The 25,010-nt window shown below is 39.2% G+C and overlaps 2 protein-coding genes across 3 annotated transcripts in view; both read left to right on the forward strand.

Moving 5' to 3' along the window:
• The window catches only part of afg1lb (AFG1 like ATPase b), a 30,085-nt gene extending 18,783 nt beyond the window's left edge, over positions 1 to 11,302 (forward strand). Inside the window, exons 8-13 of the mRNA XM_079256047.1 lie at positions 6,543 to 6,625; positions 7,264 to 7,334; positions 8,204 to 8,304; positions 9,155 to 9,295; positions 10,153 to 10,260; positions 10,526 to 11,302. Coding sequence (XP_079112173.1) covers positions 6,543 to 6,625; positions 7,264 to 7,334; positions 8,204 to 8,304; positions 9,155 to 9,295; positions 10,153 to 10,260; positions 10,526 to 10,672 — 651 coding nt within the window. The 3' untranslated portion in view covers positions 10,673 to 11,302. The remainder of the gene's footprint in view (positions 1 to 6,542; positions 6,626 to 7,263; positions 7,335 to 8,203; positions 8,305 to 9,154; positions 9,296 to 10,152; positions 10,261 to 10,525) is intronic.
• A 2,864-nt stretch (positions 11,303 to 14,166) lies between these two features.
• Positions 14,167 to 25,010, forward strand: part of foxo3b (forkhead box O3b) — a 42,893-nt gene continuing 32,049 nt past the window's right edge. Inside the window, exons 1-2 of one of the 2 annotated variants that reach the window (XM_079255471.1) lie at positions 14,167 to 14,498; positions 14,824 to 15,549. In XM_079255471.1, the coding sequence (XP_079111597.1) occupies positions 14,992 to 15,549 (558 nt within the window). In that variant the 5' untranslated portion in view covers positions 14,167 to 14,498; positions 14,824 to 14,991. The remainder of the gene's footprint in view (positions 14,499 to 14,823; positions 15,550 to 25,010) is intronic. The other variant, XM_079255472.1, reaches the window with a different exon arrangement.

A 25,010-nucleotide genomic window follows, 5' to 3' on the forward strand; every position in this document is an offset into this window, starting at 1 on the left:
TGTCTAGTTATATTTCAGTTATTTATGGTTTTTGTTGAAATGAGTATTGCATCTAACTGCATGTATCCTCAACTGTGGAGAGCGAGCAGAGAGCTGCATACAAGTCAAGAAAAAGGGCAAACACTCAAGAGCTCACACATCCTCATGAACACTGCAGATACATGTCACTGCTCCAGAACATCTCAACAACTTTTCAGGAGTCCAGTGCAGTTTTTCAAGAAAAAACTTGAAACAAATGACCAGAAAAAGAAAAAAGGTTTTCTTATGCCTATATTCCCATTGCCAGGTGTCCTACAGGAGTCTCCCCCTGTTGGCCATTAGCTAAAATGCAGGTTTAAGAATTTTCTATTTTGGCTTCATTTTCTGAAACTGACTTTAACCCTATAAAACCAAAAGTATCATATTTGAAACATACAGTTTCTGAGACATTTAGCATCACATTATTATGGAAACTTTGCTAAAAACCCTGTTGTACACAATCTGATACTTACCTCCTGCCCCCCAATGGATACTAGGAAGCAGAATACTACACTACAGTAATTTCACATGGTAACAAATGATTAAAAAAACATATGTGAACTTATTTCTCTCCCAAATGTTGTAATAGGGCCAAATAAAGACTGCAGACTTTAAAAAGCTGACTTTTCTCCCCAGTTTTTCTTAGGCTTTAAATGATAAGAATCAGCTAAATGTTTCACATGAATGAATGTCTTGTTACGTTTACAGCTGAGTTGTTCATGGTTCATGAGTGCAATGGATTCTGGATTAATCCTGGATTATACCTATAAATTCATGTTTTTACAGAAGATGTGTAGCCTTCCCTCAGCCAAGGTTTATTGACACTGACATCAAGCAGCAGATGAACGCTTCTTTGTAACTGGAACATTGAAAATCTGCACTCATGGCGCTCTCGAAATATTTGAATAAAATAGTTTTTAAGAGTACAACAATAGCACTGAAAATATCATGTTGATTACTTTTTCCAATTAGTGCTGCATAAAATGGCTCCATCGGCATGTTGAGTTAGGAATGTGTAACATTTTTCATTCAGTTACTGCTCCAGAGCTCATCACTGGTTTTGTTCTGAACATAATCTTTATTGTTCTTTAACCATTTATTGAAAATGAACTGAAGCACATTGTGATGGGGCTGAATTTAAAATGGTAACTTCAGTCACACACAAATGCAAATGCACTGCAATTGGGGAAGTCTTGGAGTTATCCTTCTCCTCACACACCCTCCCAGTAACACCCTTGCCCTCTCTAATCCACCCTCATCAAGGCCCTGAATGCCTGTTGTTCCTCTCTGCCCTGTACTACCTCCTTTCTTTCAGGGTACCATGTTCCCCTTTGTGAGGCCATCTGGTTTTTGGGGTCGGGTTTTTTTTTTGTTTTGTTTTGTTTTTTGTTTTTTGAGGGTGTGCATTGCCTTCTTTATGGTGGGCTTCTCTGCAGAGTTAAAGTGTGCTTTAGCGAGGTGACATACTAACTAGCTGACCCTTAACAGATTGATATAATGCTTGAAGGGAGCAGAAGTCTTGTATGGGGATCGGTCTTGCATCTGCATGCCAGAGTGAGTTTCTATAGCGAGTGCAGGAGAGAATGAGGGTGTTAACATGTAAAAATAGCCCCTGACCTCTCCTCCTCATCACCTGAGCTGCAATGGTAAAGGTTAAGCCACCACCTCTGTCCGCCTCAGTTGATGTCTTTATTTAACTATTGACTTCTGATATATATATATATATATATATATATATATATATATATATATATATATATATATATATATATATATATATATATATATATATATATATATATATATATATATATATATATATATATATAACACCTTACAAATATGTTGTACTATGTGTGTCCACAAGGCTACAGTGGAAAGTGTGTTGCTCTGTTGATAAATTCTTTCCAGGCAGTTCAATTTACAATGCATGAACAAGACAAACCTCTTTCTGTAGATGCTGATTTACTGAAATGCAAGCCTTCACATGGAAACTGTTAGTGTGTTTGTTTCTGCAGAGTATAAAAGATGTTTGTTTGTTTTTTGCATATTAACAAATTGCAAATTTTTTTTCTCCAACTTCACTTCCATGCTTGTGTTTTTTCCTTTTAAACACTTTTAATAATTAAAAAATGGATATTTTTCACCTCCGTATGGATACTCATGCCCTTCAGTGAAGACATTATTGTCAAATCTACTCCATTACAGACTTTGAACCTTTTAGTCCTTGTCATTTGCTTAAGAACACAGAGCCCTTTTCTTACATCTCTGCTCGTGGCTACCAACTTGCAACGCCTCTGTCGGCCAGGTGCAAGAGCCACAGCCAACCCTGGGTTTCAGTTTGGTTCAGCTTTGAGCCAGCGAAGCTCAAGAGGTGTCCAGGGTGGAGGGTCTAGTTGTTGGGGGGTCCTGGATCACAAAAGGTGGGGCCTGTAGCTCGCAGGATGTTTCCCCAAGAGGAGCAACCGAGGCAGGGGGAGGTTGTGAGAACGACCCCGCTGAACAGCCCATCACTGGCCCATGGCGGTCACACTTTAAGGGAATAGATCATTAGGTGTAATTAGGGTGTTCAAATTGTCACGTACCACCACCACCCCACCCCACTGCCAAGGAATGAATAAAATCACCAGATAAACCCCCAGCTCTCTTGCTCACGCACACATACACACACACACAGCAGCTCCCTAGTTAGTGAGAACACTTTGATGTCAGAAGAGTCGTCCAGAACTTGCCAGTATAAAGGCAGTGTTTTAAGCTGTCTCTCTTTTCTGCCCTGTCTCTCTCTCGACCCTTCTATCCCTACCCTCCCTCCTCCCACTTTTCTTCTGTCCCTCCACACAAGTCTGTAAGACACACATGGCTGAATGAACGCCAACCTTTACCCCTCCTCCCCCCTTAGCCTCTCTCTCTCTTTCTCTCTCCCCCCTTCGTCTCTTTTTCAGCCATCCCACCCTGCATTTCTTTGAGGGCTGGTCAATTCTCCAGGCCAAACAAAAAAAAGCATCAAATGTTTTCTGCTGTCGGGTAATGAGGGAGTGGACCTCATCAGGGCCCAATAGTCAGCTATCCTTGGCTTTTGTTGCAGCTCAATGGCACCGCACTCTTTGTAAAACTCAAAAGCAACTTTTTGAGGAGTAAAGGAGAGAGATATGTCACAGAGGGAGTGAGCAAAGAGGGGAGTTGAAGCAGGAGAGATTTTTTTTTTAAAAAAAGAAGAAAATGCCACTCTGTTTTTATGCTAAATGGCTATCCAGAGAAAGCAGTGGACAGCTCGGACAATGACCAGATTGGAGCTACATGTGTTTGCATGACTTTCTTTTAAAGTTTCTCATGTCTATCATCTTGTGTCTTTTGTCTGAGTTAAAAATGGTGAAACCCCACATTTCTGAGGCTTCTTTCCACACCCCTGCTTCACATCTGCTTTGTTTTCACACATCTGGACTAACAACCCGATATTACACTTAATTATGTATTTAATCAGTCAGCTTCTTTTTAAAATAAACAAATTTCAAAGTGTCTCATCCGACCTTTTGATATTCTGTCAACTCACAAAAGGTTTCAGCTCGAAAATGAACACAGAAAGGCAGAAAATTTCGTAAGTATGCAGAAGTTCTGCACGATTCCCCATGCTGCCGTTAAATTCCTTGTTTTGTTCAGCAAGCATGTATTAACCTGATCAATCAGCTGATTGGTTCATTGCCATAACAGTTTGAGGACTGCACACACTTGTAAAAAAAAACACATTGTCTAGTCAACGTTTTGCAACTGTACAAAAGGATTTAAGATATAAGACTGAAAGTTGCAAAGGAGACTGACTGTAAGAGGAGTATGATGAACTGATGTGGGAGGGTGTATTGGGGGGTGGGGGTGAAAGACCACAATGTGTAGGCGGAGGAAATCTTGAAGGAGTGAGGACTTGACAATCCCCTCAAGATGGATAATCAAGTAATGACCTGCAGGGCCTCAGCCTCATCTGATTATAAATAACCAATGGAATCATCATCTCTGATTGTGTTTCCATTCCTCCTTCTTTTCCCCTCTCCTATTTGTACCTCCATCAGCCGTCTTTACTGTAGGTAGACACTGTTCACAAAGGGAGGGGGGAGAAGATGGCAGGGGGAAAGATAAGCTGAGATTCTAATGATGTGGCGGCAATAGTGACAAGTTTTTTTTTTCTTTTTGGAGGGACTATTTACCGGTTGGTGGGGGTCACAGAAGGTTGATGAAATGACACCTCCCTTTTGTGCGTGGGGGAGGGCGAGTTTGTCAGGTTGTTATTAAGCCTGATTCAGCCAATTGGCTCAGAGTAGGAACCCCGTTTGTGTGAGCGGACACGGAGATAAAAAGTTGACAGCAGAGAAGAATAGAGTATTTCCATCCCTTTGCTTTGTGATGATTACTAATTATCCTGCAGCTTAAGGAGGCCAGTGGCAGAAATTCACTGATTTCATAATTTAATGGAGCTGTCGCTGAATACTCAGTCAGTCGTTGATGGCTTGCACGGAATGATATGCAATTCCTCGCTTTTCTTTGATAGAATAGTGGAGATGATGATTATAGTTTGCGCAGCACTCCCTGACATAAATCCTGTTGACGTTTTACACTATCTGGAAAAGTTTAAACTCTGCATCACAGGTTCACTCTAGCGGGAATGCATTTGAGTGTCTGCAGAACAATGGTGTAGCTCAAAAGAATCATGAAAAAGTGACACTGGATCTAAGAACTGTCAGGGGATTGAAAGAAGTGTGCTGCTTTCTGTGCTGCCTCATCATTTTATTGTCCATACAGTGTTTGCTCTTTGTCCATTTAATTATTTGTGATGAAAGGAATGTGACTTAAAGCACTCCCTTTCTTACTATACTTGTTCTGTAGGGAGAAGAGATCTGCAAAAGTGTTAAAATGTTTTATTAAATTGGCAATACAATAGCAAGACATGGTGACAGTGTGACATGTAAGACGATCATATTTAATCTACTGTGGTAACATGAAATCTAAAGTTTCTACACAAAACTTCAGAAGAAACTGCTGTTTACTGTAACAAAGACTTTCATGCCACTCAAATCTAAATCTACGAGATGATGCCAAAGCTCACGTTACATATTTTCTGCACTTATGTATTTAAACTGCAAAAAACATTGATTGACAAGTTTTATATGCTGATAATATGTCTTATTATAGCAGTGAACTTATCATAACTGTTATTCTTCCTTCAGGTGTCATCTAGAAATCCAAGTATTGTTAGTTATTTAACAGCAGATACACAAAAAAGCTGGAGATAAAACTGCATAAGAGGTTTCCCAGTCTGACAAGGAAACATGTCATGAGTACATTTGTCAGCAAGTTCAACACAGAATGATACAGAACCAAACAACAGCCAGGATGCGACAGAACAAAGGAAAACCTACAGTACAGTTTTTACTAAAGGAACTAATGAAAGATGAGAAACTAGAGAAGAGCTTGGAGCCTGGAGAAGCCAATGGTCTGATTATAGTTATTTACTTATTTATTGCTTTTGGAAAATTTCTTACGTTATTGAAATGACAGAGAAGTTTGAAAGTAGCAGCCATAATAAGAACTAAATCGAAATACTGAGGTAAGGAGCTTCAGTGCTTCCTTCTTTAATTGTTTTAGCTGAGAAAACAGTAGATCTGTCCCTTTTTAAAGAAAAGAAAATTATTCTGACCTATAACGTATTGTACACTTACCTTTACAAACAAACCCTGTATTATATTTTTCCATTTGTACTATGATTTTTGGAGCAGAAATGAGGACAAGTGGGAGAATGAAAGCATCCTGAGACCATATAATTACCTTTTTTTTTCCTTTTTACTTTGCTACTTAAATTTCCATCATTTGAAATTTACATATTATCCCTCCTCTTCCTTATATGTTACTATGTCAACATTGTACATTTATCTGTGTACACCATGCAGCGACACATGTCAGATGAAAGTCTTCACAGGGCAACATGTTGCTACAGACGCACCTCCATCTGCAGGCAAAGAAAAAATTGTTTGGAAAACGTTATTATGATAGAAGTTTTAAGTCTCGTTTGGGAAAATCCAGCGTTATGTGCAATGGAAAATGTAGCTACACTTCGATCAGGTTTCAACCCCAGTCCTACCCAAGAAAAATTTAAGAAAAGTTTAATTTTTCTGATCTGAAGTCTTTTTTTTATTCCCTTAAAAATTGAAAAGAAAAAAAATTATATATATATATATATATATATATATATATATATATATATATATATATATATATATATATATATATATATATACATACATAGATAGATAGATCAGAAGTATCAGATTGTGAAAGTACAAGGGTTTCGAGACAAGTCTTTACCATAAAATGATGCTAAAGATCTCAGAAACTATACATCAAATATGATGCATACAGTATGACAGGGTTAAAATCCTCTCATGGAAAGCATTTCTTAATATTGTGACTGTAAACCACATGAACACCCCAAATAAAAAAATAAAAATGTATTTTCCTGTATGTGATGTTTGTATGTACAGGAACACTGCTGCACCATCTGCCTGGACTCTGGCATCGACTACAGGGGACTGGACAAGACTGCAGCTGGAAAACTGTACTACCTGTAAGACACACGTTTTCACATACACAAACAAACCCACATGCTGTTTCACTGGTTGCTTTTTCCTGACAGTTTACAGTTCGGTTCAGCTGTGAGACATTGACGCCAACATGCACACAAGAATTCACACTCAGTAAATGTTTGCATGAATCAATTAAATTCAAAAGAAAAACAGGAAGAGAAGGCAAACAGAGGCATAAATAGATAGAAACGGGCAGGGAGTTTTATAAAGACCTGCGTTACCTTATGGGAAGCCTGAAAGGAATAAAAGATGAATCAATAGAACATGAGAAAATGGCAGAGCTTTAAAAGCTAGTTTTCTGTTTCCCTCATTACATGATGGAGTGCATGCACATGCAGCCAAAAAGTGTTCATCCTTTCACTGTATGTAAATAGAGCACATAACACTTTTTTACCTGCTGTTCAAACACAAGAGCACAAACACACAGTCTCATTCACAGCCTGACACTCTTGTTTAGAGCCTAACATCCTGGGTTTTTTGCTGATGGAGTGAAAAGCTAAGTGCCCCCACAACCACGCTCTGCTTGCTGCCACCGTTTCATGCTACCACTTCAGCATTATTAATTTCATATCCTATTATTGGCTATGTGTTTTGCTGCCTGTGTGTGTGTTGAGTATAGCACTTGGGAGCCGGGTGCAGAGGCCTTCCTGGACACGCTCTTTAAGGAGCTCACATTACGACAAAAGAGTGGTAAGGAAGTTAAAGCAATGCTCTAATTCTGTCCACTATGTAGATTAATATGTTACCTAAATGGTCATTGAAAAATTTGTAAAGTTGACAAAAAAAATTATTTAATCGTATTGAACCTGATGCCATTTTAGTTTTGCATCCTTTTGAAAAGGCTTGTTTCGTACATTTGTTTTTAATGCCATAGAAATGTTAAAAACACATCTATGTTTTGTCAATTTTACGTTACCAACACAGCTTAAAAGTTAACATCAATCATGCAAGAATAGGTGCAACAGCTTTTCTATTAGATCTGAGATGCTGTGTTACATATTATTTAAAAAATAACTGAGTGCAACTTTTAACACATCTTAATAAAAATGAGTGCATTTTTTACCAGAAAATGGTAAGTTTCTTCCTGTAACTCAACCTTTCACCAGAATCCTAGAGCAAAGGTGCTTTAAGTCCAGTCCTCAAGAGTTACAATCCTGCAACTTTTAGAAGCAGCTTGATTTTATCAATTCAGATACATACTATCATTCAATAACTAGTGGAATGGGAGAAATTCTTTAACTTTAGACCTAGCCTAAGAACAGTTAATAGTATTATTAAATCCCTGCTTATTTATTAATAACGCCATCAGATGGTTTTTTTTTTCCATCTTTCCATTTTCTGTTTTAAAACCATTATAGTATAAAAAAAAAATTGTAATTTTGCACACCAGAATAATTGCAAAGCTTCGATGTCATCACTATGTCATCTTGTTTTGTTTTTTTTTTTCTTTGCTGCTCATCAAATAAATGTACTTTAACATAATCACCAGCTTTTGACAGGATGATGAAAACTGTACTAACATGAGCATTTTACATTGCTGTCTGTGTGTGTTTCCTTAGCCACGGGTCCTCGGGTGATCACCGTACTGGGCAGAGATGTGACTCTTCAGAAGACCTGTGGCTCCGTCGCTGACTGTACCTTTGATGAGCTGTGTGGTCGAGTGAGTATTGTTTCCATCGGTTCCTTTTCTGAATTTTAAGCTGGATAATGTTAGCATGTTGTGCATGTAAAAGCACATAGCAGCTGCAGTTACAACTGTTTGGTTATATGTAGCTTAAAGTGTTACGACAGATTCTCCCTTTCCAGACAAATTAATTGGACTGGTTGTGATGTCAAAAAGGATGTTCTCCTGTGTGTATGTGTATGCATGTGTGTATGTCTTTTTTCTTTCTTTTTTTTTTTTTTACTCCTACACAGTCAACTTACTTAATGCTTCAAATCCACTCTTCCACAAACAGAAATTGCTCAAATTCAAAGCCCCCCTCTTGTCATTATACCTCAATGCCCTGTTTCTGCCTTCCCCTGTATTTGTATTATCCAAGCCTTTGCCTTCCATCTTGAATCTATTTTCTCCCCAATGTCAAAAAGACAATTTTGGGGGGGGGGGTTATTTTATGATTATAGAAGCCGGCTGTGCCTCACATTAAACCATGTGGTGCAGTAATCCACAGTGTGCGTGTGTGTAAATTCTCAGCTATTATCAACAACGGTGAGTTTTGGAAGGCATCTGAGCATCAAGGCTCCCCTTCTGAGATATTTGACCATGTCCTCATTAATTTTAAGAGCAATCAAACTGAATGACAGCCAGCCAAGGACATCACAAACGCAAAAGTGTTTTGCACAAAATACCCCCCCTCCTTTTTTTTCTGGCTGAGCATGTAGAGTGTACAGTTGGCCGATTGTGTATCTAAGTATATATTCTTTATTGATTCTGTTTGCTCTGTTAAGTCCCGATGCAGAGGCTCAGTCTGACTTCACTTCTTTATGTAACCTACTCACTCGTTCTGCAGCCTCTAGGCGCCAGTGACTACTTGGAGATGGCGCGGCTCTTTGACACCGTATTCATCCGCCACGTTCCCATGCTGACACTGACTCTGAAGGATCAGGCCAGACGCTTCACCACCCTCATTGACAACTTCTATGACAACAAGGTATTCTGCTGAAAAACAGCCTAAAAGTTAGACCAAATTTTCAGTTCCTCAATAGAAAATCATTCACCAAACTAAAACAAAAGGAGAAAAATGATTAACAACTCTGGTATGCTGTTATATGCTGCGATACTTCTGCCACTAAGTCGCTTTGGATAAAAGTGTCTGCTAAATTACTGTAGAATAGAATAGAATAGAATAGAATAGAATAGAATAGAATAGAATAGAATAGAATAGAATAGAATAGAATAACAAACTAAAGAAAGGAAATTATTTGATAAAACCATAATTCCAAATAATCTTTGTCAAGTTAAACCTCAGAAGGAATAGCAACCAAAGTGATCTTGGCAGAAGTATGGAGAAGCTCTGCTAATTTTGGCTTTGTGGTCTTGTGGTGGTCTCTGTCTTCTCCTTACTTCATGTATTTAGTTCTTTCTCATGAGCTGAAACGACTAAAACCCTGCTCATCCTTATTGCACCGACTGTCCCCTGATGTAAGTCTCCCACTGAGCATGTCCATCTTCCACTTTTAGCCTGGAATCAGCAGCAACAAGCGGTAGGAGTTTAGCTGTTCTGTCCTGTAAACTGCTGTGGGGATTTTACAAACCCCCTCTATAGCTACATCATCCTGCACAGTTAAATAATAAGTCCCTGCCACAGGAGTTTCAAATGTTAGTCTTCGCCTAATATCTTTACAATTTGACCACAAATCCATATTTTGATTAATATTTGATTTTAAAAACAGTAAGGAATGTTTTGTTATCTTTTTATTTAATGTTAATCACCAGGAAAACAAATAGACAGTAGTTTTCATTAAAAATCATGATCGCAAACCCTTGTTTATTCATCCCTCTTCCCAGGTAAGACTGATCTTGCTGGCAGCAGCTCCTTTAGACCGGCTTTTTGTCCACACTGGAGGTGAAGACGAGAGAGATCGACAGCTGCTGGATGACCTGGGCCTCAGCGGAGTAAGATGTCATCCCTTTCTTATTTTTTTATTTTCTATAATAGCTACTCATAGCAAAGTAAATAGGTGTGTGTCCAAAAAAAAAGAATATTTTTTTGTTTTCTGGAATTTTTTTTGTTGTTGTTTTGTTTGTTTAACATGTTCACAGATTTATTGCGCAGGGCTGCTGGAGTTATTAGTTGACCCTTTGATTGTAATGTGTAAGCTGTAACCTCTGTTTTTTTTTAATTTAGATTGAATGTTTAAGTTGCCATTCTTCTTTTCAGGAGGCGGCAGAGCGGCTCTCCCTGTTCACAGCCGAGGAAGAGATTTTTGCCTTCCAGAGGACCGTTTCTAGACTGAGGGAGATGCAAACTGAGTCTTACTGGATGGAGGGAGATCGTAGTTACAGAAAGAGACACATGAACATCTAACAACTGTAACAGACTGATATAATAATTATCTAATAATAATAATTGGTTTCTAAAATGTGTATTTTCTCCATCTTGTGGTCTGTTAATTTGAACGTAAATATGGATAACGCTCCCATGTGTATGAAATATCAGGCAAACAAGTGCTCCATTCAGAGAAAAGGGGGACCAAGTGTCCATCACTATATGTGATTAGTGCCACCTAGTGGTTGATCGTGAAAATGATTACATTTTTAAGGGATGTCCTTGTGAGTCACTCCGGATCTGCATAGCTTTTAAATGTGTTTATGTTAATCCATTTATTTAATTGTTGGCATTAGCATTTTCCAACTCAAGATTCTTTACCAAAGAAAGCTGGTTTTAGTTACTTTGTTTTCCTTTTTTTAATACTGCTCTTTAGTCTAGTTGAACAGGAAGGTTTATCCTGAATAATTAGATGCAAGTTAATACAGCTGCAATCAGCTATCCATGCTTTTGCAAAAATCATGTCATTGAGATGTTTTGTCAGTTTTTGCACATTTATATGTAGTTTAGGTTTTTATTTTATATTAGTTGCAACTGCAGATGATAGAGCTATGCAATGTTTTGGTTTGCAAACAGAAAAACTTCTACAGTATTGTTTCCTTGCCTTAATTAAACAACCAATTGTCTTTAAATTCAAAATTAACTCAACATTAAAGCTTTAACATTATGTAAAACCATCCTGAATACTGTCTCTTCCTTTTCTATATTTTTGTCATAATTAATAAATTAAATTGTGTTTGTTGTTCTTCAGTTTGCCTGAAGGTGGCAGCAGAGGTCAACCAATTCCTGAAGGTTTATTGTTGGCCATTTATAGATGAGGTCATACTGGTGCACCATTGGAGCCTGGACCAGCATGCTTTAATAACAAATACAATATCTCAATAAAGAGCATATCATAAGACTGTTTGTATGAAAAGACTGACCATGCATCAAATGTAACAAGTCCAAATATGCCAGAGTGAGTGTATCGTCATATTAGATTCAAGGGGACACTGCAGGTTTGTGAGTTTCTTCACAGATACATGCACATGACATGCATCATTTAATGGTCTTTGATTCACTTTTGAGTCCCTCACCCCCATTCCCCCACCATAACTTTAAATTAAACAAAAATCAATAATGTCCTATGCCGAAGCCCCTTAATCCAATCAAAGCATTTTGCTATTTAGGGGGAAGCATGAGACAGAACTAGAGATGACCGCCCTGCTTTGTGATTATCTTAACTGGATGATTCACTCTGACTTAGAGGAGTGGTCATTGTCTCCGTCCTCTACAGACCATAGATTTAATATTACATGCTGACATAACGGAATAGTGGATGCCTCACGTTTTGTCTTGTTAATAGAAGCAGGGAGTATATAGAAATCAATTTGTGTCCTGATGCAATTTTTCAATCAGGTTTTCAGGGGACAAGCCCTTTATAATGTTCCTTTAACTCAATAGAAGTTGCTTATGTGCATGATTGTGTGCTTTTGTGTCAGTATTGTAGTCTTGAGAAAAGGAGACATGACTGTTTACTGAGGCGATGTAAGATGAAGGAAATATATGAGTAGACTGTGTCAAATGAGCAGATATGTTTCTATGCCAAGAATGAAAATAAAACCAATAAAACTGCTTCAATAAGTTTAAATAAGTAAATCCAAAGATTATAGTTAAAGAAAAAGCAGGACTTCAAATTCTTAAAGCATTTTTTTCATTGAGACAGTCTAAAGGTTTAGATGGATATAAAGTCATCTAAACATGGAGAAAAAAAACTTTACTCTCTTTAACTGTTTGACACAGCCGGTCTTTGTACGTGAACGTTTTTGCATCCAAACACAAAGCATCCAGACACCCTAACCTCCCGTTGTACATCCAGTGAGCGGTTAACTCTGCAGGAGCCAAACTGCTGCATCAGGTATTCTCTTTGATATGCAGGGAACAAAACCCAGTGCACAATGTGTGGATGTGTGGAGCCACTATCTCCTATAATCCTGTACAGTAAAGACTCCAGACTACTGCTATAAATGAGTGTATGAGCGGCACAGATCTGTCTGGTTAAATGTGTGTCAGTGAGCACAAAGGAGAGAAGAAAAAAAAGATGTAGGTCCTTTTGGAGGTTTTTTTTTTTATTTTTTTTTTAAGCTTGCTAATTGTGGCTCTGTTGATGATTTCATTCAGTATTTGCAGCTGTGCTGAGCAATGAATGAGCTTCAGCGCAAGTGCCACTTAAATGTTCCAAGATGTTTTTGTGACAACAACAAACAAAAAAGGGCAAATCTAAGCTGTAATATTTTTGTTTTGTTTTGTCATAGTCGGACATCAACGCACATTCCTGCACAGAAATGGCTAGCACACGCCTCACGCACGCATGAAACAAAGAGAACGTGTTGAGGCTGATTTGACTCGGTGAAGGTGGGGAGGAGGCAGGAGGAGGAGGAGGAGGAGAAGGGTGGTCAGGAGGATCACTTAGCCATCCATCCACTTCTTCTCCTTATCTGGCTTATAATCAGGATGATGTCATTCTGAACTCCATGAGGGGGCGTGGTCTGTGACAGGCTTGATTGACATCCTGGCTCTTATTAAAGGCACAATCTGGTACTGAAGGTCCAACATTGATTATTTCTTAAAGTGTTTCGTTTTATTAGGAATATATATGAATATATATAGTTTATCCTGATGAATGTTTTATAATAGGATTCGCTATCATATTTCATTAGAAAACGTCATTAGGTAATAAGTTACTATTGATATATTTTATGGAATGATCTCTATGATCATTAAGTTCATTCCTGGTAGCACATGCTGTCTCATCTAAAGCTTTGATATCTTAAATGAGGTAGTTCAAAAAGCATGCACACTCATGTGAAGTTTATTGTTAAAAAACTGCAGGTTTATGTGATTGTATTTAGGCAGTTCTTTTCCTTTTATAGCAAAAATTGCTTACATGTCTGTATTTTCCTCAAAAAGATATCAAATAATCTACTTTTTAGGTTATTGTCTGAATATGTCTTTTCATTCTGTATGTGGTCTGTAGGCCCAAAAATAAGTAATAAATTTAAAAAAAAAAAAAATAAATAAAAAAGTTAAATATATGCAATGCAATTCAATCCATTCATTAAAAGACTAAAACACACATCTTCACATTAACAACGGCAACAATAATCGCACAAACACAACAAGGTATACTTGTGTACCTCTGTTGGACCAGCACACTTTCCCTGTAGCAGTAAAGTTGTCACTTAAATGAACTCTTATCTAGACTTTTTCCTCCTTTCTTTTGCTGCTCAGTCCGTTCATGTCTGTGCACATCACCAACATGTCAGGACGTGTCCCAGCAGTCTCTCTCCACCTGTACGCAAGGCTGCAGTGTCTCTTTAAAAGGCGATCCCGTGCGGAGGATTCAGGGGGCTGGTCCTTGATCGACATGTACGCTTGTGTGTGCGCGCCAGTGTGCGGACGTAACGAGAGTGTGCGTGTGTGTGTGTGTGCATGAGCGTGTGTGTAACGCAAATCGAGATACAGTAGTAACCTAGAGTGAGGTGGCAGTCTTATTCCACATCGACACCGACTTGCCCCTGCACACATCTTATCTGTCTCTATCGCAGAGCGCAGAAGAGGAGTGAAGGAGAAGAGAGTCAAGATGGCATCTGGACGTGGCTTTGGACAACCCGGGATCTAGTCTCTTTTGCTCTTTTTTTGTGTGTGTTACAAGGGAGCGCAGACTGGCAGCACAAGGTAGCGAATTCATTTCTAGTGTTGAGGAGGATTTATTTCTCAGAGAAATAAGATAGTTTTACACTTTCTCTTCACACAATGATCGCTGGTAGGTGGTTTTATATTCTTGCATAATGATGGGATTGTATGTAGAGCTCCCATTAATGACTGTCAAAGAAGTGAGGCTGAGAGAGATGAACATTTCTTCATTTAAACCAGTTTAGATGTTTTAGACGCTTCATCGGTGTGTGTGTGTGTGTGTGTGTGTGTGTGTGTGTGTGTGTGTGTGTGTGTGTGTGTGTGTGTGTGTGTGTGTGTGTGTGTGTGTTAGGCCACACACTCGGACTCTGCTGTTTATTAGTCCTTTATAGCCTATGCTGGATTTTAACTTGACTCTGGCTTTGTTTATTCTTCCCTTGTTATATTCTCAACAGGCGTCAATAAGCAAGTTTCTCTCGGCTGTGGACTTCGCTGGTGTTAAATAGCAACAAAAGGACGGGAGCGCGCATTCATGGGACGCGACTTTGACAGCTCTTCGTTTGTTGTCATATAACTTTTATCAGCAGTCAGCAGGGACGAGATTGTGTCTGGAGCTGGAGATAATGGCCGAGGCTCCGCTCCCCGACGCACACAAGGACTTGGACGTGGTCATCGACCCGGACTTTGAGCCCAAAAAGCGGCCCAGATCTTGCACCTGGCCGCTTCCACGACCAGACCCCAGCGCCGTGAAACCAGAGAGCAACGACACGGACATCATCCCCGAGGAAGAAGATGACGAGGAGGACAATGCAACCCCGACGACCATCGGTGTCAATGGCTCTGGCATGGCCACGGAGGAGCAGAGCAGCAGCAGCCCCGCTGCCGATGGAGCGCTCCTTTCTCCCGGCCATGAGAGCGGAGGCTCGCCGCTCTCCACGCACTCCCCGGCGGCCACCTCCGGGGCTCTGACTCCCAGCAGCTTGGCTGCTGCGCAGACCCCAAGGAAAGCTTCATCTCGCCGCAACGCGTGGGGGAATCTCTCCTACGCCGACCTGATAACCAAAGCCATCGAAAGTTCGCCAGACAAGAGACTGACACTGTCCCAGATTTATGACTGGATGGTGAGATCCATCCCCTACTTCAAAGACAAAGGCGACAGCAACAGCTCTGCAGGATGGAAGGTAAGAGCCGCTCCAGCACCCACCCAGACCCCCTCCTTCCTCCATCAAAACAAAAACAAAAAAGCATGTGGCTTGCAAACCCACTGACATATACACACACAATGAGAGACACACTGGCACGTATACAGTTATGCCTGCCCTGTCGAATTTTTTACAGCTTCTATTTGGAAAGTCTGGCTCTCATTATACCTCATTATCATACTAATGGAAATTGCAGAGCAGTCACAAATCGGAGGAAAAATGAGGAATAAATACATCCGGGCCTCATTATGGGATCATAAATTCCTTGAAGCAGAATGGGATTTGATTACCACATTTCACATTATCTTTTAACTTAAACAAAGCAGGAGTTTTGAATGTAAACCAGGGCATCTTCATAAGGTCAGGAAAATGTTAATGAACTGCATCAGACTGGTTTTTTTCTTCTTTTTATTATGCTCTTATTTTGAGTGATATTGTGTTGGGGTTTACAACTATAGCAAACAAACATTAACTGGTTTGTCTGGAAACCCAGTGGCCTACTTGGAGTGATGCAATCCTATTTAAGACGCTCATAGAATGATACAGTTACATAAGACAACTAGTGTACAGCAGCTAATCTATTAATGAGCCAAGAAGCTGAATGTAAACACAACAGTTTAGCTTTAATCCTGTTTGGAAACTTGTTCTTTCTAAGAAGACCTTTGCTTTGTACGTAACCCCCCATTATGAAATGCTAGTTTGATTCGCAGTTTCCTATTTTGTGGTCGTCATTGTAATGACTTTATACCTTTATTTTAGAAGAAGCAACTTGTTTGTTCCACTGCTGTGAGGACAAAAGCTTTAGCCTATTTCTTATTTGTTATGTAAACTTTGGTAGGAAACTGTCAGTCTCTTGGGTCAGGTAGGCCACTGCCAAGGTTGCTGATCCAGTCCTGAGGGAATTACATAACTATTAGTTGGCCCTGGGTTTTTGTGAGCTGTAAAGGCTAAGGTATCTTTTCAAAGCCATTGATCTGATCATCAGAGAGACATATGGGATCTGTGGAACAGAGTAGGAGGTCGGCGCTAAAGGTCAGAGAGCAGAGATTAACCGTTATATCTGAAAGTCTAGTCTCATGGGATATAGAGCCGCATTTTGCTGGGGCTTCTCAGGTTTTGTTATGCAGAGAAGCCACTCCCCCCTCCCTCACACACACAGACACACGCACTACCATAACCACCTCTCAAAAAAAAAAAAGAAAAAAAAGGTGTTGGTGTCTAGATCCTCCAAGTCAAGGCCAGAGTCAGTGTCACCATGCAGGCTTGTTACTCCAGGAATTTTGGGCATGAGGGCCCGACTCTCAGAGCTATAGGTGTTAAACATGGCCTGTCTGGAAATCTTTGCTAGAGCTCATGTTCTGTGCCTTCTTCTAAAATACTCTTTTCAGGACAAGCTCTTTCTAGCAGAGAGTTATCTTTATGAGGTTTAAATCCAGATTCTGCAGAATGATGCATTTACAGCTCCAACATCCACCATTCAGGCCTGTCCGTGCCACAAGCTGCCGTAAAGTTTTAGTAAAGGGCTAACTAAGGGCAGATTGTGATGCCAGAATTTCAGTGAGCTACCTCTGTATGCAAACTATTTCAGAGCCTGCTCCGTGCTCTGTTTCACTCTCAGAGACTAAAGTTTCACCTCTACACTCAGCTTGAGTTTGAACATCTACAGATTTTGGAGCCAGAGCGCCTTTTGTTGAAGAGATTTGTTGAACAATAATCCCCATGGGGTTTCTCTAACAGGTCCTAAACGACGTCATTCTACTTCATATCTTTGTCAGATAACCATCGGGCCCAGCAGAAGTAGGTTAAGACGGTCGAGATAACACTTCTATCACCTTAGATTGTCTTTAACCAAGAGAGGCAATTGGATATGCCGTAAATAGAAACACACTGTGTGGTCACTCACTCGTTCTTACACAATAAGGAAGAGACTGTACTGTACTAAGGGAGTTCATGGTACATAACTCTATTGTATGTTTACCTTTCTAGGGAGGAACTTTCAGTCCGGTTGCTTAATTTTTGCTCTTATCTTTTTCCATTGGTCACAAACAGTTCTTCTGCCCGAGGAATCAGGTGTTTATGTGCACGTGTAAATGGAAATCAAAAATAAGTTGAACATTTTACAGCTCTAGTGTTGCACCTGTTATCTCCTAGATGGCCAGCTCCACTGCTGTTGAAATGTGTTATGAGGAAGGCCACAGCACAGTATTGGGATGCCACCTGCACATCAGAATAGCACATAACACTGACTGTTTGCATAAGATAAAGATTAGGTGCACCTGTTTGTATATGTGTGTGCAAGTGCAGTGGTGGGTGTATGTGTTGTCCAAGTCGTCCTGACTGATTGAACTTTGCGCTTTAGTGTTACTTAATCCTACTGCAGCAGGCTTCCAGTTGCCACCCATCAGTGACCAAGACCTAGTTATGTCACATTCTCATTTGAGACTAAGAGATATCTGCAGCTGTGCATAACATATGTGCTATAATTAGTTGTGTGTGTGTGTGTTTGTTTGTGTGTATCTGTGTTCCTTAAACCTGCCACACACTCATACATTCTTGTACAGACATGCTCAGACATATTATTCATTGTGCATTTGTCTGGTCATGTTCAATCTTATCAACAGGGTTCATGATTGAGTCTCTGCAGGAGTCTGAAATTAGTTTTACTCATTAGACTTCTAGGACATTACATAAATCTTTACAAGATCCCTCAGGCTGCAACAAGCAGCGATCAGTGTCAACATGAGGTCTTTTGGTACATACTGTATATTAGTTTCAAAGTCCTTGCGTAATTGATGGCCTTTTGCAGACACTCAGTGTTCAAATGAAGCAGTGAGCCACAGCCGTTGAATTTAAACACAGGTTTCCAACCAACAATAGCAACATATTAAAAAAAAAAACAAAAAAAAAAAAACTGGTTCACCACTGGAACAACTGCAAGCCGTGACTGGTACAAGTTTAAGCACTCGTTAACGTCTAGGAAAAAAGAAACTCCTATAATATGCAGAAAATACCAAAAAAGATTAGCTGGGGGGGAAGAGAGTGGGGAGGTTTGTCGAGTTTGCAGGTGCGTGAGCTGTACGTGATCAGAAATCCTCTCAGATCTGGAACAGTACCAAGGCGTAGGAACTCAACCAAAAAGGCAAAGGGGGGGGGGACAGAGGGACCAAATTAACAAGCTTTGCTCTAAATTAGTGTATTACAGCAACCCTCTGGCTGTGATTCCCAATGGAGGTCTCTCAGGCTGTAAGGCTAAAGGGGGCGATGGTTTGTGTGAGCCCACCTGCTCCAGATAGAAGAAACTTCCAGGTTCTGTTCTACTTCCTTTTCCAACCAGTAGATGTTTTGGAGGAAATGTTTGAAGAGGCCAAAAAGCCACCCAAAAATTATGATGTTCATGTGGCTGATGAATATGATCTAGCATTCAGTGATGATGGGTCAGTGTGAAGATGTTGGCTAGCGTTCAGGTTGAATTCTTCCACTCAATCTCCTGTGTTTCCCTTAAAGCAGCTACAATCAATAACATCCTCAAAACCTGTGAAAAGGCAAATATTCATTCACAAATTTCTAATTTTTCTTTTTATTTAAGAGCTGTTTTTGTTGTTCAGCTCATTCACAGCTGTAGCAAGCAAATGTTTTCACATAAAACCATAGAAGTTATTTCTTAGACTGTTCCAGCATTTTCTTTCATTGTCTTTATAAGCACTGAAATTTCTTTTGATTGGTGCAGAATACAAGACAAGAAAGTCCAAATCTATTGAATCAGAGGTGTGTAGAGATAAGCAAATTGAGAAGTATCCGGTGTGTTTTCTTGTGTACAGCACAGACTTCTTAGTACAAAATGGCTGTCAAGTCAGAAAAATAAGAAATGCACAAATGTCCAATGATTTTTTGGCATCCTCACCACCCATGCCATCTCTGCACGATCTGTTCTCCTTCTCAATTATTCAGTGCTCTTGGGATGAATTCTGATCACTGTATTAATTTTTAAGACCCTGTTCTTGGCTAAAGGCTAACCCTCTTTCACTTGTGTCTGCATCTCTCTTTTCTCGCTCTCTCACGCCATCTCTCATTATTTTCCTGCCAGCTCCTCATTTGTCTGGATGTAAAACACTGCTGTGGGCAAAAACAGACTGTTCCCCCAAAGCTCGCCTCTGTTGCTCTGAAGCACAACTCTTGAAATATGTTGTGGACTGTAATAAATGGTTCGAAGTCTTGAGCTTCTCTGCTCATTACAAAGTAAGACAAGTCGAGAGTCTCTCTCCACTCCCCTTTCATCTTTTTTGTGGCCGTTATGGCAACCCTTTTCTTCATTGTAACCCTTACTTTGATTTGTTAAAAGAACACAAACAGTCATAAAGTCTAAGGGTGGCCCAGCTCTGTTGAACAGTTTGCTGAGATTCCAAAAAAACACTTTTCTCACAAAACCTGAAATGGCTCAACGTGATCATGATATTTGGAAACATGCAAGTCACAGGATTTATGTTGCATGTTTTGTGTGGCTTTCTACATCTCAAACAGTCACATGGCTGCCTACACATGCCCTGTCCTAGATAACGTGTCCAGAACGCTGCATGCTAAAGGTGGGGGCTGGGCTTAAGTTGAAAATTTGCCTTTTGTGCAAAATATTTAAATCTAACGAAACAAAACAAAGAAAATATGGCTATGGCAAACTTGGGGAAAACCATTAAACCATTTTGGTTGGGTTTGGTTTTCTTTCCTTTTTTTTTTTCTTTTTTCACACTCAAGTTTTTCAACAGGAATATTTAAATAAACTAAAGCAAGTAGATTCCTATCTTAAGTTGAAAATAAACAAATAAATAAATAAAAAAACTAATTAATTAATTTTAAAAAAATATATATGTATATGTGTGTGTGTGTGTGTATATATATATATATATGTATGTATATATATATATATATATATATATATATATATATATATATATATATATATATATATATATATATATATATATATATATGTTTGTACACAGAAGATTTCGGATGACTTAAGAGGAAAGGAATTGCTCATTGAGCTTTTAACCGTCTCTTTAGCATCAGACTGTACCACACTGCAATCACACAGATTGTGTCCAAATGTTACTATTCTCCCCAAGAGTTGTTTTAAAGTTTGTAGGTCACAAAGCAACCCAAAGTAACTCCCAAGCAACTAAATGCCTCTCTCACGTTGGGTAATGTTAATCTGCATGCATTCACGTTCAAGAGAACACTTATTAACAAAGCTGGGCTGCAAGGAGAAAGCCATCTAACCTGCAACCTTTTTAACGGAAACTATCAGGGCTTCTGCTTATTTTTCAGAATCACAAGAAAAAGTAGATCTTCAGAAAGGAAATGAACTTAAACATAAAAGTTCTTCTATCAGAGGAAGGCTAAACTTGAATAAAGTGAATGCTTTGCAGTGGACAAAGCAATCATTTAAAACGTAAAACATCAATGTAACAGCAGAGAAATGAGCTGAAATGACTCCAAACAGATGTATCGGTCTTACAACATTTTTACCAGAAATACTTTGATGCACTTAAAGCTACTCAATAGGGTCAAACCAGAAACAAATGCTGACATACTTCTTCTACACTCCCATGTTTCATGTTAGATAATTTCCTTCACTAGGTTTTATGACAAACTATAACATTTCTAATTACTTATTTTCTTTGTTCTCATTTCTCAAAGTATTCATTGATTATTTTATTTTTTTTACAACTTATTTTTGCTCATTACTTTGAAAAAAAGTAGTCAATAATGAGGTGCTTCCAAGCTTTCAAGCAACAGTACACATACATCTACCATAGTGCTATCAGAATATATTCCCTGTCCTTTGACTATCATATTTATAACTTTAAATATATCTATTTCACATTTTAGACGAGTTTCAGCTGTATACACCTGTAGAAAAACAATCAAATTTATAATATCCATTTTATGAGCAAGAGTGAACATGACAGGCAGCACAAAGGCTACAATAATCCACAGTCTGCTTTTGAAAGAAATCATAAATTGCTTTAAGACTTACTTATGCATAAAACCTGCGTGTAAGTTTCCATGTCTTTCAAGAACCTATTGAATCACCAACATATTTGATGCTCCTATCAAAGCACCCTCATACTAGAAGATATTTGCTCAGCAGTTTTTGCAACATCAGATTACACCGATCTTCTCTTAACTGCTGGTGGATAAAACTGCTGCTCCCTCCAGATAACTTAAGGGAAAGTACGTCGCTGAAGCTGCTAGAAATGGCAAAAAAAAGAAGCCAAGAAGTCCATTGCAAACACTGATGATTAACAAGAAGTTGATTTAGCTTGTAATTTCCAACTGGGTACAGTGGGAAACCAGTTAATCTGGTGGTTAGAGACTTTGGGTTAAATGTCATTTAGTTTCCTTGAAAGCATGTTGTTGCATTCTTCTCTGCTTCAGGCTTGCTCTGACGTTGACCCCAACCTCTGACCTTGCTGAAGGAAGGTTAAACAAAGATCAGGTTTTTTTCAAGCAAAGTCAATAAATTACTAAAAGTAGAAACACTAGTTTGACAGAAGAATCCTGCGATGGACACGTAGCTCTGAGACATACTGTCTGTCTAGCTCTGTAAAAATAAATAAAGCCTGTAGGAAACCCGCAATTACACATCTCCCCCCTTAGCCCAGCTTACACAGTCTAAATAAGCGAGCTAGCAGCTGGTCTGAGCGACATAGTTTGACCTATAGATATAAACTTGACATCTTTGTGTTTTACATGATTACTTCTTTTTTTCCTGTTTTACATATTTGTGCATCTGTGCCGCAAACAAAGCAAAAAGGCTTGAATACAATCAAGGAAATGTTTTCTGTCAAACAGGAAATGGGCAGCAGAACACAGGAAGTCTCCCTGGGCAGTAAAGGAGAGTCTTTAAGAGTTCAGAAAATAGTAAATGACTATTTAAAAGACTGCCATCGTCTCAGCTGCTATGGAGTGGTGCCTAAGTTCATGCATGCTCATACATACTTATGTTGACTGGAAAAAACATGGGCTTTTTAACTAATTTGTCTCATAGCAACTGATCCTTTATAATACTCAGCATGTAGTTTTGGTGACTGCTGATAAAAGCATGACCCAGTGAACTCTTCCTACTCAGCATCTACACACACACATTCACACAACCCTGCACATGCCTCTCATTCTGGCGTTACTTCTCAGTTTCCCAGATAACCACATTTGTGAAGAGGGCCCCTTGCTTCAATACTTTCTCCTCTGTAATCAACTTCTTTCATCATCGCACACATCGGCATACAGTTGCCTACCTCCGTTTTTCTAATGTCATCAATGTTTAATATATTTTTCAAGACAGAAGTTAAGAATTATTAGAAGCGTTTGCACATATTGACTGAGGAGCAGGTAGAGCTCACAACAGTCACACATAGTGTGTCGGCGATCATCTACCAGCACCTTATTTGAATTTATCATATCTGAATACAGCTCACCAATGTGACTCTTGGCCTTTAAACTTTAATTTGTTTTCTACTAAGCCTGTCTCATTCAATTACACCACTCCGCCTTTCTGGCATCACTAAGTCTGCAAAGGACTGACTTAGCTACGGTGTCTGATTAACATTTAATAGACTACAATTAAAGCTTTCTGTGCCAAAAGAGCAAAACAGAACAAGAGAAATGAGAGTGAAAGTGTTGTGCTGCCGATGTGAAAATAAAATCTCTCCCACAAGGATTTCTGTAATGCTCTCACTCACTTTTACAACTGAGATTATCTGCTTTCCCTGCCCTTCCCCCGCCTCGCATCTCACCTCTCGATCCACTCATACACCTCCTTCTCAGTCAGGGTTAGTCCAGATTGATGACAGCAGATTAAACCGAGATTATGTTAGATTAAGCGTTTTGGAAGCCATAGTTGCAGCTAAATTGCAGCTAACCTACCTGTGTGTGTGTGTGTGTGTCTGTGTGTGTGTGTGTGTGTGTGTGTGTGTGTGTGTGTGCGCGCGCGCGCGCGCGCGCGCAAATATATTTAAGATTGTATGAGTCACAGCATTAGAAACGTGAATATGTCTCAGAATTGTGTGATCTATTGTAAGGCTAATTGATGTGTTATCAATAGTCATTTTAACACATTTGCCATTACCCCAGTAAAAATGATTAGGATACACAGAGGAAATTGTATTTGTTTCAACAATGTCAGGTCAGGCAAGAGAAAACATTGTAGATTAAATTCATGGAAATGTCAGGAAAAAATCATAACAGTACTAAACATGTTGTAAGCAATATGTAGATCATAAGTATGACGACACATTATTAGGAATGCCTGCAGTAAATGATGTCACTGTTGAATGTTGTGATGTAGCTCTGCTTCTGCACATGCTGTTTAGCTGGAGAACATGCACAATAGCTGATTCATGCACATGTTCTAGTTATACCAGTTCAAGTCAGAAATCTCAACTGGAAATGGTCTATAGTGGGGGTGTCCAGCTCTGGTCCATGAGGGACGCAGTCTCTGTACTCTAACACATCTAATTCTAATTAAAAGGCTATCCTCAACAACTTGTTGCCAAGTATTGCCCAAGCATGTTGACTCATTAATCCATTTCAGGTGAACTACACCGGGAAACATCCACAGCCCCCAAGGGCAGATTTTGGCAACCCTGGTCTACAGTCTCTAAATTGTTACAGTCCGAGCTGGCCTCTGATGTGTTTGTTTTCTCGATGTATGCTGTAGTAGTAATGAAATACCACTGCAGTTCTAATTAAGCTGAGATGTTGGGTAAAATATAGACAAAACAAAATACAAGGATTTGCCAAACCCTTTTAACCAATATGTAATTGAATACAATACAATGGCAAGATATTTAATGTTCAAACAGATAAACATTGTTTTTTTGTATGAATATTCAATATTCATTTTGAATTTGATGCTGTCAAAAGTCACACTTTCCTATTAGATTTAATGGAAAGGTGTGTGTAAACCTTTAACTGTATATCAGCACATTAATAGGCATTAAAAATAAGTTTTAGGGGACCAAATTGTTCTAAAATATTGCCACGCTTGTGTTCACTTTTGGATGCGCTGTAAGCTTGGAGTAGTAAGTGGAAGCTCTCCAAGCAGAGAGACGGCACTCCCAGATTTTATGAGCAAAGACTGAGAGTGCCATCCAAAAGCCACCCATCAACCACCTGTTCTGTGTGGACACACAGGATTCTCTTGTCTCTGTGAAATCCTATAGGTCAGAGTTACACATGCAAAGCATGTCAGTTTCTGGTTTGAATGTGCACAGCCTGAAATGTGTTGCTATGCACATGGTGGGCTCCACTGTTCCATGTCCTCCATGCATCATTAAAATGAGAGAATTCTGTTTTTAGTTCTTTCTGGGTATTTGATAATAGTTCCCATAATATCCCTGCAACTACTGCTCGTGACACAAGAGTGTTAGTGTGTGTTAGCATTA

Source organism: Telmatherina bonti (genome assembly GCF_933228915.1).
Source record: "Telmatherina bonti genome assembly, chromosome: 16".
Taxonomy (NCBI): Eukaryota; Metazoa; Chordata; class Actinopteri; order Atheriniformes; family Telmatherinidae; genus Telmatherina; species Telmatherina bonti.